This window comes from Anopheles gambiae, chromosome 2 (assembly GCF_943734735.2).
Source record: "Anopheles gambiae chromosome 2, idAnoGambNW_F1_1, whole genome shotgun sequence".
NCBI lineage: Eukaryota > Metazoa > Arthropoda > Insecta > Diptera > Culicidae > Anopheles > Anopheles gambiae.
In genome coordinates, this window is record NC_064601.1 from 112,804,979 (window position 1) to 112,819,560 (window position 14,582).

Genomic DNA, 14,582 nt, shown 5'->3' on the forward strand with positions numbered 1-14,582 from the left:
AGGTTGTCTAGAAAGTTTGGCCTCCTTCTTCTTTTTTTCGTTGGTTGGTTGGTTGGTTGGAGGAGCGAATTGTTACACTTTTAGCACCGAGCCAGTGTGCTGATAAATGGATAAGAAGGAAGCAAATTCCTTTGCAAATTCACCCAAACGGGAAAGGAAAGTTGGCGGCGCCAGAAGAATTTCGTTAACATCCGCAAAACACCCTCCTAAAGTGCGGTCCAAACTTTTGTTTGACGGTGTGTCTCGTAGTAATTCTACCTTTTTTCAACTAGGGTCGTTGCTCCTGTGCGTAGCTCTGTTTTTTGTGTGCACATTTTCACTCGGCGGGGTGGCTTTTCCACAATCGGATTACGTGGGGCGTTCATTCATTCATTAATTTCATTCGCGAGACAGTGAAACTCTGCGAGAGAGTGAGAGAGAGAGCTTTACCGATCGAGAGTACTTGCAGTGGATCCATTCTTCCAGTACTTAATTCGAACCTATTTGTTTACCCGTAATGAACGATTTATTAATATTTGTTTTATCTTTTCTTTCTCTTCTTATTGCAGGTAAGCGACAAAAAATCGGTTAGTGGGAGAGCGCGTTTTCTGTTCTTAGTTCGTAATTAAACACTGTAGGAAGTGCAGTGCTACTGTAAGTAAAACATCACATCCAGCAAGCCCCGGAGGCTTTGAATTGCTTCGCTTCCTGGAAGCCCTTCCCATGCAAAAGAACGTCCTTTTTGCTTCAATATTGGAGGAATATTTTCGGCTGAAAGTTATTCATTCCGAGCGAAATTGCATGGAAATTTCATTCCATTTTTTGGCTACTCTTGAAAAGAGCGCTGGCTGAGTTCATTATAGGCTCATTTGCCGCAGCTCGCGTACTAGCTCTATGCGAAGCCTAATGTGCAATCGAATATTTAAGAGTGCATGCATCTCGAACGGCACACGATGCAACCTCCACACTAATGCACAATCAGCAAACAACGACGGCAATCGCGTCTGTTTTGATAAATAATTTAAATCACGATCGTGCTTCCCTGCTCTGTACCTCATCATACTCAAACCCTTTCCCGTTTCTCTGCAACAAATGTACAGCAGCACTGTGTGTGTGGGGTTGTTTTCGAACAACGAAGCAATCCACCCCGTGAGGCGTGTAGCAGGCATACATTTTCAGTTCAAAAGGAAAATTATAATCTAAAATCCTCCCCTCGTACCGAGAGAGCAGTAGACCGAGGGGCACAACTCGTTGTTTCCCCGAGTGTCTGAAGCTACACCGAGTACGAAGCGATGCGCGATGATGCAGGTTGGTTGCATCCCGAAATTGCACCCGGAATGGACAACTCTGCCTCACACTCTCAAGTAGACTCTCACTCTACTCAATATCCGAGAGAGCCCAATCTATGATCACTTGTCAAAATGGCTGCAAGGATAATGGCCCCTCACAGGCCTCCCGAGTACGATCCTGTTTCTATGCAGCGACGCATAACTTTCCCTTGCTGTGGGATTCAGTTTTGGTGCGTTTTTCAGCAACATTACGGTTTAGCAGCAGCAGAACGCATTATTCGCAATGTCTCGTATGTCTCTTGTTGGGCGATACAGAGCAAGGCAAGGCAGCAAACTGCATTTGCTCCAAACGGACAAACACCTCCACGCCGGCACCAGTGTCTGTGGCTGTGTGTTAATTGAAATTCCTCGTTTTGCCCTTCGCACAACAACTCGCACAGCTTAGACGCAACGCTACTTTCTGCTGTGCACACCACACACCGTATGCGTAGATGCACTCGCTCCCCGAAAAGAAGGGTGAGAGTAACGCCAATCCAATAATGGGTTTTCTGTGCGTACCGTGCACTATCAGGCTCGGTGCATCGGGCTCTAAATATAATATTGAATACGAATGCTTCTCCATCTAGCACACAGCCTCCAGAGTGCCGCGCCTTCTAGTGCTGCTATAGAGAGTCATCTTTTGTTGTTTTCTAATTTGGAGTACAACGCATTTCGGGGAAGCGCAAGCTTTGATTGTGTTTTTGTCGCCTCGGAACACATAAATCCTGTGACACAGCCTGTGAGTCAGACCGTGGAGGATAATTTTAATATTCGCTATCGTCCCTGTGCCGCAGTGCCTTATTGTGTGAAGCAGCCAAAAGTTTCATTAGTTTCTGTGGGTGGAGTTGATGCTGTCCAGCATGAGGGCACACACAGACAGCCTTTAGAGCTCCGGAAAATGCAATTTGATTTATCTCATGCAGTGCCAGTCTGCCCCAAAATCGACACCGATGTATGTGTGTGCCAAACCCCATATAAGACCTTCTCCCGGAGCTGAACGGGATGAAGGATTCAATTTTCTATCCTGGACGCTCCTTCAACGCATGCACCACCAGTCAGTTTCAGGGAGGGGGCCATCAGAGAAGTTGTCCATAGATTTAATTAGCTTGTACGTTCGTATGAAATTATAGTTCGCAAGAACTGTTTGCGACGCATTTTGTCAAATATTGAGCTTTTGAGTGATAGAACATGAAGCATTTCCACAAGAACGCATAGTACCATGAAAGCTTTTTAGTATTGCGAAAATACAAAATTAATATCAAGAACATTTGGTATGTTTAGATCATTGTTTTTAAGGCTTCCAAAATCAAGCCTCGAAGCTAATTGCGAGCATTAATACGGGCAAAGCATTGCTGAAAAGACTGCTGGAAGCTATCACCTTTTATTCCCTGCACCGGCTGACTGCTCCCTAAACTCCCTAAACACAGGGAAATAGAAGCGTAATTGCGTCGCCCGCTGACGAATGCGAGAGATGAGTAGAAGGGGGCACACACGTTGCAAAAAAATAACAAAACCGGCTCGTCACAATAGGCTCACACAATATACCGATTGCATTTGATGACGGGGTTCCGGGGGTCACCCAGCGTACTCTCTCCCTCCCGGAGGGGCTTTTTTTATTGATAGGTGTAGAAAACGATTACTCATCGTCTCTCTCTGTGTTTTTTTTTTCGAACGAGATAGAGAACAAGTAGAAAAAACATAAAAATAGAAAAAAAAAGCTTTGAAAGCGACTGAGGGTGAGGGGACATGAGATGACAATGAGTTTCTATTTCAATGCAGCCGTTGCAGCCCTTCCGGTATGACGACAGATGCTCTCTACCTTTCGATCAGACAGAAATCAGTGAGAAAGGGAGTAAGCGAGTGGTTCAATTAATTGGCGAAACTCCACTTTTTTGTGGTACCATTTGGGGTCCCTTTCCATTTTGGGGGGGATGCATCACTTGTTCGACTGCAATCACCGCTCGAAGGGACACCACCAATCATCAATTGATCACCGATATGTATATATGCCGATGCTGCGAACGATGGACATCTCTCCCACACAAACGGTCCTTCCATCAGCACGGTCAATTGGTGCGCATTTGAATGAGCCGAAGCGAATGTGCTGCTGCTGTGTGTGGTGACATGCGGTTTAGGTTTAGGGTGTATACACCCTTTGCAGAGCCCGCCCCAGCTTGCTGCGGTTTCTCTCAGTCTGTGTGCTGAAATAAATTGCCGGTGCATATATTTGCATACCTGTTCAGGGATGGGGTTTTGGGCTGTGTATGTTCGTTTGAATCCGCACAATGATCCGGTTGTGATATCGATGCTGCTAAATTGACGTGTGTGTTGAAAGTAAACGGGGTCGTTTTCAGCTACTGTGTGTCTCTGTGTAAAGCAGTGAATAGTAAAACGATTTTAGGGATATTGAAATAGCACGTGCGTTGTTGCATTGCACATTGAGCTTTGTTGACAATTCGCGGTATGTGTCTTTTGTTTGTGGTGTGGAAAAAGGATTGCTTCCATGACCTCAAACCTCAACAAAAAAGTACCAACTAATCAAACAGGAACGCTTGTGTGGCAATTTTATATGTAGCAGTTGGAGCAACAGCAATCGCTTTGGGGAAAAAGCCCCTGAAGGTATGCAATTTGCAACGCAAAAGCAGCATCTCTTAATCAATAACACATTTCGAAGCAAAATAATGATCTCGCGTGATGCTATAATTACACACACACGTACACAGGCGTCATCGTCCCTTCTTCCTCCTCGAGCAGGGCGCTGATTAATGCACATGCACCAACACCTCTAATGATGGGCTTTTAATCAACAAGCAGCACGTGTTGGGGTGTCATGCGATACGAATATCTCGAACACAACACTCCATTAGCGGTATGAAATAGTCGCGCCCCGATCGGTGTCACTTAACCCCCTTCCCGTTCGAGAGCTGCTACTGCCAATCGACGATAAATGCCAATAATTCCAACCATAAATAAACGGTCGCGGTCGCGCGAATTCTGAGCCGCGTCCTGTTTCACGCGTGCCCGTGTGAGTGTGTGTGTGTGGTTGTGTGTATCCCTTAACAATCTGTTGATCGTGCCTGACAGTGAACGGAGACACGGTGCGAATCAGATTATAACATTTAACACTTTCCCAAATTTGCGCCGCTTCCCCACCGGTGTTGGGAGGGAAGCACAGGCACACACACACCTTTCCAACCACCAATAACAATAATAATATGTTCATGATGAACAAAGGACGACGGAGAAGCTTTTGTGGTGTAAATTTCACCCCGCGAACGCACGTGTGACACACAACATTCCGAAATTATTTCATGCAAAATCGGTCCATCGCGGGAGCGTGCAGCGAAACCCTCCTCTCACCCCAATTTTCGCGGACAGGTGACCATGGGGGGGGGGGGGAGTGGTAGTAAAAGTGACATGATTCACCGACACACACACACGCTGTCTCATTTGCACAACCGCGCAATTTCGATGCTCCTGCACCAGCGCGCCCGGAGATATTCGAAGCGGAAGCGTGGCAATCAATTTGAATCCAATTTTCGACGACGGTACACACACACCCTTCCCTCCCAACAAAGAGGGAATGAATCGAACGCGCCAATGACAACACCCCCCCCCCCCCCCCCCCCCGGTCGCACCCGATGACGCTTGATGATCGCGTGCGCGATGAGCGGTGTTTGCGCGGCGACCGTTTGCTGCAGCCACACGCCACACGACGGCACGCCACGCCACGCCGGTGTTATGCGCTTTTCGATTTTTATTTGTTTGTTTTGCCCCCTCCCCACGGGTGAGATGATGATGAGAGCTGCTAACTGAGTGTGTATGTGTGTCTGTGTGATACCGCATTGGAATTGGAAAACCACAACCCCCTCTCCACGAGCTCTGGAATGTATGAATGAAATGTATCAATGAATGAGCTTCTCACTCCCTTTTGGTGCGCTGAGGTGCAACGGAGATTTATTTGGGCAGAACGAAGGGTTGGATGGGTGGGGGGTGCAAGGTCAACCAGCAGCAACGGCAACAACAAAAAAAAGGAAACAGATTAAAATATGTATACTCATGTGTATATAAAAATCAATTCGAAAGGCAAGAATAACTGATGAATGTGCGCTGTGCTTGGTCTCTCTCTCTCTCTCTCTCTCTCTCTCTCTCTCTCTCTCTCTCTTTCGGTGGTGCATTCTTGGTATGGGGAATTCCCATCGGAGGTGAAATCCACGCGTAGTGAATGGGAAAACACGGTGCGAATTAAATTTGATAGCTTCACACACGCACGACAGCCCGCGGAACCGGTAACGGTACTGGGTAATTTGGCGAGAGAGCTTGCTCTGGATGCTTTTTGGGGGTCCCGCGTGTTGTTTTATTTCACACACACACGCACACAAATGTGACGAAAATGGAGATAGAGCGAGGGCATGTTCGCTTCACTCCACAGCCTCCCGTTATCAATTAAAATATATGTACACGTACGCTTGTTTGTGCGTGTGAGTTTCGTCGCCTGTGTGCATGTGGATTGCGCGAAACCCATTTATTGCATGTTTAATGCAACTGCGTCCAGACCAGACAACACCAGACAACAGACGGCTCCTTTTTGTGTGTGTGTGTGTGAGCTGCTGTGTTGTGTCGATTCGCTCTCGATTTCATCCCACCGTTCCCATCAGCTGGTTTGCGTGAGGGTAATTTGCACAGCCCCGATGCCGTTCGCGCTCTCTGCCCATACATTATTGGTGCCGTGACCAGGATACGATGAATGAATTGAAGCATTTTACGCGTCCTATCGGTTTGCTATTTTCATTCATAATCTACCGGCAATTGAAATGCAACAAAAACACAATCACAGCTGTGTTATAAACCCCCCCCCCCCTCCCAATCTGTATTTGTTTTGACCGGCATTACCGACACCAAAAACACACCCGACCCGGCCGGCCGACGGGATAGGCAAACTTAGACACGCGGAAAAGCCGACCCAAAAAAGAATAAAGTGTGTGTGTGTGTGTGTGTGTGTGTGTGTGTGTGTGTGTGTGTGTGTGTGTGTGTGTGTGTGTGTGTGTGTGTGTTAGACTGCACAAAAACTTTCCCCGTAGAAATTGGATGCCCCAAAGGCAGGAAAGGAAAAACCTTTAAACTTCCTTCATGCCTCGGTAAGAAAGTTCAAGCCCCCTTCGGGGACGCCATTTTCCCGCGATCCTTAAATCCCAAGGAGAGAGAGAGAGAGGGAGAGAGAGAAAAAAAGCGTAATATAAAACAAACCTTGCCCTCTCGGAACGATTGAATGGATGGTTGATCGGAAAATCGGTCTGCTGGTGGTGTGTCCCCTCGGGGGTGCAATCGTTCCGTATCAAACTGACCTGGGAAATTTGTGTGTTTTTTTTTGGCGGTGAAAAGATTATGTACTTAAGAGTATATAAATAGCCGCCCGGTCCGGGGTGTGTGTACGGGGATATTCATATTTCGCATAACTACCGCAGAGGAGACCGTTTAAGAAAAGGATCCGATGGAAACCATCCATGGCCGAAAGAGGGCGAAACCCCCGGGCAGATGCGGTAATCTCTTACTACCGATCCGATTTTATGCCGATTCGATTCCGGGTCAGACAAGGGAATATGAGAAGCAAAAGGAGAAGGAAAAAAAACCCAAACAGTTCGTGGGAAATCCTTCTGACGACGACCTGCCTTTCGGGGCTGGAAGGGCGCCGTAAAAGACGCAGGACGTTCAGTTTACTACACCCCTCACACTTTGCCTTCTTTCTCTCTCTCTGTCTCGGGTTGGTGCTTTTTAATGGTTTCCAGCGTAACATTAAGAAGCAGCAAAAGGCAGAAAAAGGCTCACGAAATGAGCAAATCTGAATGAAGGAACGATTGGAAGGATACAAAAAAACCCCCCCTTCTCCCAAGATGGGATAATGTCCAACAGGTTCTCTCTTAATTCCTTGGGCTATGCACGATTTGCACCACGACCAGGCTGTGCCGTGTTGGGTGTTAAAGTGGTCTACTTTTTACCCCTTTTTTCCAGAACACTTCCCACTTTAACGGACGCCTGGCTGTGTTTGTGTCCTTGCGTGGGGAAGGTCCTGAACGGTGTAATAAGACATTGGAGAAGACTGCTTTCTTGCTCATTTTTTAACGGTAAAAAAGGGGTTAGGACTGTTTGATTTTTCGCTTCCCTTTTTTACCATAAAGAAAGTCCGGTATAGGTCACGGTTACGACCGTATCGATGCGTGCGCCTTCGCTTGAAGAGCCACAATGTCGGGACTTTGCCTTTTCCCACCCAAACTTTGGGCCAGAGTTTGCCTGCAAACATATATAAATATAATCTATTTTATTTCTACAGCGTGATGACTTCACGTCTGCTTTTTTCTGCTTCCTTTTTTTGAGTACTACTGTGGTACTGGGGGTTTGTTGTTGGATCGATAGCTGTCAGGGGTGAGCAGGGCGTGTGTGAGCCTTTATGCGCAATAGAGAGAGAGAGAGAGAGAGAGGAAGAAGGAACAAAAACGACGCAGCAGCAGCTGCTGCGACGTTGATGATGATGAGTTCCACCTGCTTTCCGTTGTTATGACAGCAAACGACCTTTTGCGTTGATATTAGAGAACTCTGGGGGGTGGAGGCGCGTAGAGAATATGTTGTTTTTTGCATTCTAAATTAGGCTAATATAGGCAAAAAATGGGGAAAAGAATGGACTTGAGAAGTTTTGTCCTTTATAAAGGGGACACACACACACCTTTTGGGGGCATTTTGGTGGGGAAATATTGGAAAAGTTGGTTGTCCTTTAGAGCCATAATGAGGTCAAAAAAGTGTGCGGCGTCGTGGCCATTTAAGCACCAAAAACCGTTCAAGGACGGAATGATAAATTGGTGTTTAATTTAAGGAGCAACGATCGAAAATAGATGCGAACCACCACTCCATCATAGGTTGGATGAATAATTCAGCACACAGTGGTTAACAGAGGACAGGAGCACGAGTGAGCAAGGCATTAAAAAAACAAAACAAGGATCTCACCATACTCCAACTCCAGAAAAGGTGCTCAAACACTGTTTGTGTGACACACGTGTTTGTCATAAATGACAGTACAAATGAGGCGCGTTGGTTTGTGGGTGGCCCACGATGACCTTTTTGCTGTGCTTTGCGCGGGAAATGGAGCACTCTGTGTGTGTGAGAAGGTTTGTTAGGTTTCACCTTTGGCACACACACACCACTCCTCCCACCACTTGCTTATGGCATGCATCATTAGGGAGAAAAGCGCATAATAAAATTGAGTCAGCAGTTGGTTCGTTACGTTGTGTTGTTTTGTTTTACGTGATTGATGGATGACGGACGAACGGGGTTTGTTTTTTTTTTCTTTTTCCTTTTTGAATAGTATTTTCCCCCCATTTTCTCTGTACGTGTGTGAGTGGGTTGTAGTGATTACATAAATTAACATGTCCTTCAAGAAAAGGTAACAATACAAATGACTCTTTAGAACAAACTCGGGGGCTTCGGGGGGCTCCGGGGGCTCAAGTGTATATCGGGTGTGAAGATTCATTTATCAAACTCGTGCCACTCCCAACCCAACCCATCCACCCTCCCTGAACTGTGGGACTGTGTCTGGGAAGGGATTGGGAAAGGGGGGTTGTTGCTGATCCTCCCCACATCGTCCCAATCCAATCCCAGTAATCGTTTGTTGATCCCCAAAAATTCGTTCAAACAACAAGGGTGCTCTTGTGTGTTCGATCGTTTGTTCAACATTGACCCTAAGTGTGTGTGTGTGTGTTTCGAAGCGTTGCCTTGCAGGTCCCAGATTAAGGCACGCGCGGTACACAAAGCACCATTCCCCACTACTGCTTCGTTGCCGTGTTATGTCAAGATGTCGGGCACTCGAGGCCAAATTCCCATTTTCCTGCGCTAATGAGCTACGGAGGAGACCTCTCCCAACACCCCCTCTCGCACCAATCGTACCATCCGGGGGGATATCGTTTCCCGATCATTAGCGCAACCCAAAACGCGGCGCCCTCTGCCTGGCTCTCGTTCGTTTCGTTCCGTTCCGTTCGTCGTTTAGGTACTTTGGTTGGTTGTGGCGTTTGTTTTTTCTTCTCCTCCTCTTCTCTCCCCTCCTCCCTCCAACCTGTCATGTTGAAGGATTTGTACACCCCCCCCCTCCTGTCCCTTGTTACACTTCTCCTCCCCCAGCGTTACATTCTATGTTCGAGTGAGCAAACATTATTTATGTTTGTCCGGTTCGTAAATTTGTATTATTTTTATGTTTTATGTTTTTACTACAAGCTGTGGGGCGGTGTTTTTGTGTTTGTGCCTATGCGTATCAAACCCACCTGGTGGGGTTTTGTTTTTTATTGAAAACGAAGGTACAGGTTGTTCGTTTCCTTTATTTTTTTGGGGAAGTATAAAGTTAATTACAAAAACACACTCCCTGTTAATGTCCTTTCCCCCACTGTACGCCCATACCAACCTCGCTCGAACTGTACACGTTGTCATGGATGTTGGGTAGGCTAAGAGTTGTCGTCCGAAATCGGGACTAATTTCTGTTACCGCCAAGCCCGCACCCGCCCGCCCGCCCGCCCGATGTTACCACGAGCAACACAACAGTTGGAAATAATTAATGACTTTGGCAAGCATTCCGAAAGGTCTTGATCTCCCTCTCCCCTCTCTCTAGTCTCTCTCTCTCTTTCCTCCAGTGGAGTTGAAATGATTTACGCAGATGTTTCTAGTCCAACCAACTAGCTTAGTTGGTAGTTGATGACTCATACAGATTTGCAGCGGTTCAATTTTACAAATTCGACACATAGAACAAACTTCTTCCTTCTCCTCCAAACGAGAGTGTCATTGGGGTCCCAGAATTTTTGACTGGGAGCAGGAGCAAATTTTCTAATCAAAAACTTTCCAGCTGTCCAGCAAAAAAGTACATGTGTACCAGGAAGAAAGTAATTAGACAGCTTTTTTTTGCTTTTGGTTTTTGGGAAGTTAAAATACACACGAGGAACACTCTGATCCTGGGGTATATTTGTGTAGGTATGCAGATTTTGAACCTCATTTTTGAGTGTATTTGTGTTTGGAGCACAAATGAAGACAAACACATGAGGTTTAGGAGGGCAAAGAAGGGCTGATTTCAGGAATAGTGCGCTTTGTTGTTACTTGTTTGTTGTTGTTGTTGTTGTTGTTTAAATAAACGAGCATGATGGATGTTGAAGCGATTTTTTTTGCTATCTGTGTGTGTGTGTGTGTGTGCTGTTGTGGATAAAGAAATGCGAACAATCAAGAGGCAAAGGGAGTTTGTGTTTACGCAAGCAAGCAAGCATCATCAGGAGGGGGCAACGATGGTGCCTGAGATGTTGATGATGATGGATACCCTTCTAAGCACACACCACAAACAGCAACAGCAACAATCGACGCGTTGATGAGAAGGAACGCGTCCGCCGACCAACACACCAGCACACAAAAGGCAAAAGCAAATTTAGAAGGTTTTGGTTTGGATGGTGGCGGCGGTGGTGGTGGTGGTGCGCTTTTGCTGCGTCATCGTACAGATGGCGCCACCGGTCACCCTGGGAGGGTTCTCTCCAGCTTGTGATGGGTTCTGGGGTTGAAATGCCAGCATAATTTGGCAATGTTTACTCGCTTTCTGCACCGAGACCATTCAAATATTGGCTCTGAGGGTGTGTGTGTGTGTGTGTTTGTGTTCGGACAAACAGCTTCCACCGCTCGCAAAGGATATGCGTAAATACGCGCCAGCAATTAGAATGCTTTAGAATGGGAGCCTTTTTCTACGTATGTTGAAATGTTACCCACCGCAAAACGAGTTCGAGTTCCCCGCAAAAAGGTGCAGCAACGACTGGGGTCTGCTGTAAATCAAAATTGCTACTCCTTGAGAGCAAAATGGCGCCGCGTGTCCTTCAATTTGGGAGGTTTTAGTTGCCAACGTCACGTCACAGGGGAGACTTTTTCCCGTTGCGTTTGGCCCGAAGTTTCCATCCGCCATCTTGTGTGTCTCCCTGTGTGTGACTCCAACTCCAACCATTTTCCAACCCTCACACACACATACACACTGGGAAGGGGACGGTCTGCGGTTGATGGTGGTGGACATGGCATGCGTGTGTGCGTCCTAAAATTGATTGCCACAGAAATTAATGGTCCGTAAAAGTCAAATTTTCCAAATCCACCTCCTCATCTCCCCTCCGCGTGTGTGCGCCCTTTCAGTCGACTCCTGCCGCCATCTGACGGTGGTTTTTTGATGCATTACGAAACAATGCGAAGGCAAAGTTGGCAACAAACAAAAAAAACAGGGAAACTCTCTTCCAAAAGAGTGACTTTTCTGGCATCGATTGTGTGTACACACGCGCACACACATGCACACCAATGAACGTTCAATGTGTGCCCACACCTTTCCACACCGCCCTGTGCTGAAGTCTCTTGCCAAGATAACGGATGAATAATAACGATAATTAAGGCGAAGGCTCTTCCCCCCTCTCTCTCTCTCTGTCTCTGTGTTTGCCCCATCCTTCTCCATCTCTTTGTTGGCGTCGTCGTCGTCGTCATCGTCTACGCCTTTTCCTAACAATTTTCCCCCTCCGCTTCTCCCCCTTCTCTCTCTGTCAGGGTTCTTCGTCTGCTCCAACTTCGTACCCTTGCCATGGAGAGCGGAGGGGCACAAGAAATCGTTTATTTTACCCGCCCGGTTTCCTCTCGGTCGTCGGTTTCGTCTCGCCTCCGAACGGGTTGCACTCCGCCATTGCTTTTCGGGTGCATCTGTGTGGCAAGAAAGACTTCTCTGTCTCCTCTACTGTTGCATGCTTTGGTTGCGGCTGCACCATTGGACTGGATAGGGGGGGAAGGGACTCAAGAGAAGACGACAAAGGGCGGCGGGGGGGGATGAATTGTTATTAATACCATTAATTAGTATTTACTATTATTAGATTCTCCCGCGCGTTTCGCAAAACTCCCTAGTCGCTCGAACGTTCGCAGGTTCGAACACAGACACACACAGACACGTACCAGGGAGTGAAACTGCACGGGAATGGGTTTTGTTAGTTTTCATGCTCCCCTGCCCCCTCCTCCCCCTGCCATTGCTTGCCTTTTGCCATTTAATCCAAACCCCGTAAATCTTCGCCATCGTGGATTTTCTGCACCAACAAGCGAAAGGAGTAAGCAGCGATGGTGCGGCGGTGTGTGTGTTATAATTCAATAATAAATCGCCCGTTTCTTGTGGGTCATAAATTTTCATTCACATTTCCGTTCCTTTCAAGGGTGGAGAGAGGCGACGGTTGTGTTTTCTTTAGAAAGAAAAGTATGAGCTTATTTACATTCCTCTAGTCGTGCATGATGCTCTTCTAACTATAATATTTTAGTATTTTTAAGTTAAAGTTGCATTTGCTAACAATTTACTAATAATTTCTCTCTCTCTCTCTTTTACTTTCCTCTTCCATCACAGAGTGGCCGCGGTCGCAAGGCACTGAATCTCGGCGCTACGCCCAAGAACTCGGTCCCGCAGAACTCGGCCGTCAGCCCAGCGCCGGCCTCGTTGCCGCATCCCTCCCCGAACACTACCACGCCGGCGACGCCCAATGTGCAGCAGGTGCCGGGCCAGCAGCAGCAACAGCAACAGCAGCAGCAACAGCAACTGGTGACCGTGTCCGGCGCACAGCAGCCCGGAACAGCAGCCCCACCGACCGCTGCCAGTACCGCCAGCGCAGCCCACAACAACAGCAACGGTGTGCTGCTCGCGACCGGCATCCCCAGCCAGCACCAGCACCAGCAGCAGCAGCATCAGCAGCAAGCCCAGCTGCAGCACCATCTCGCCCGCCATCCGCCTATACCACCGGGCGCACCACCGCCGGGCGGAGGAGGTCCTGGGAGCCTCCAACAGCAGCAGCAGCAGCAGCAGCAGCAACAGCAGCAGCATCACTCGATCATCGTCAAGTCGGAACCGAGCGTCGAAGTCATGAAGGATCAGCCGCAACAGCCGATGGTAAGTTCGGGGCTCCTACCTCCCAACCGCCCAAGGTTGGGATGGTGTGTGTGTGTGTGTGTGCTTTCAATTAAAAACTTGATTATAAAGCCAAAGTTAAGCTAATCGGTTTCGGGGATGGGGACGCGGCGACCCACTGGTTGGGAGTTATTTTGGGGGAAAAGTTTTCGTTTTCATTAAACTTTCGCTAACGAGAGGCAGAAGCTTGCTGGGTGGTTGGGTGGGTGGGGGCTTGCCTCCATATCCATATCAACCCAGCAGCACCGCGAGTGAGCCATTGTTCGGTTTGTGTTGGTTTCCTCCAGGGTGTGCTTTCCCGGGAGGAAAACTAAAGCTTTCGAACTGAAATAATCAACCCGAAAAAGGTGGAACTTGTGTTTTTTGTTTTTAGTGGAAAATTAGTCAAAACTTTCCACCCGCTGCTTTTATAGCATTTTAGCAGGAAAAATATTATAATAACCACTATTATTGTGAGTAGTTTGATTGGCCTTTTCTCCAAAAGGAAGGCGTCAATATAGGGGTTTCTCATAGCTCTGGAACACTTAATTGACTTTTTCTTACTCGAAATGAACCTATTGTAGTGGGAATAGGACTCTATAGCATTCTTATTGGACAAATCCAACAGGAATTTCCATTTCCCATCATATGAAGTTCACTTACCATAAGAACGATGCAAGGAAGAGTCGCACAACTATGTGAACCCCCTGGAAAACCCTGTATTATGATAAAAGTGGAACGTTGTTTTTCGTTTGCCAAACAAATCATTTTAACGTAAAAAAAATGAGAAAGAACATATTAAATATTTATTCAACCTGTCGTCTCCTCTCCCTTTCCCATTTTTGCCCAGAGGAGAGGAGATAATTTATGATATTGGTTTAAGCAAATGATATCACTTTCGACGCAGCAGCAGCAGCAGCAGCATCAGAAAGTTAATCCATCCCTTTTTGTACGGGAGCCAGCAGCGCGCATCATCATGATCATCCGCAAGTGCGGAAAGTTCCTGGCCTGTGCTCATTTTGACATTTATTATTACTTCTACTCCTAGTTTTACCTATCCTGCCTTTTCCCCCTTCGCTCCTTTCCCCCCCCCCCCACCCCCAATTCACCTGTGTTTGGGGGAAATTTTTGGAAGAAAAACACACACACACAACACCATTCATCTATCCAAAAAAGTCGGGGAAAAAATGCCAAACTCACTACGGTAGAGTATTACTTTTTCATCAGTCTAAAAAGGACATTTTCTGCAACACAGAGTTCCAGTAGTGTGTGCGCTTTGCATGGGTGGGTGGGGTGGTACCGGGTGGTATGTGCGCGCACACGGTGAA

General features: G+C 47.2%; 1 protein-coding gene across 6 annotated transcripts in view; it reads left to right on the forward strand.

Annotated features, from left to right (window-relative positions):
• The window catches only part of LOC5667160 (methylcytosine dioxygenase TET), a 163,342-nt gene that overhangs the window by 129,055 nt on the left and 19,705 nt on the right, over positions 1-14,582 (forward strand). For 3 of the 6 annotated variants that reach the window (XM_061642239.1, XM_061642240.1, XM_061642242.1), the window contains 2 exons: positions 549-566; positions 12,721-13,257. In XM_061642239.1, coding sequence (XP_061498223.1) covers positions 549-566; positions 12,721-13,257 — 555 coding nt within the window. The remainder of the gene's footprint in view (positions 1-548; positions 567-12,720; positions 13,258-14,582) is intronic. The other 3 variants (XM_061642241.1, XM_061642243.1, XM_061642244.1) reach the window with 2 other exon arrangements.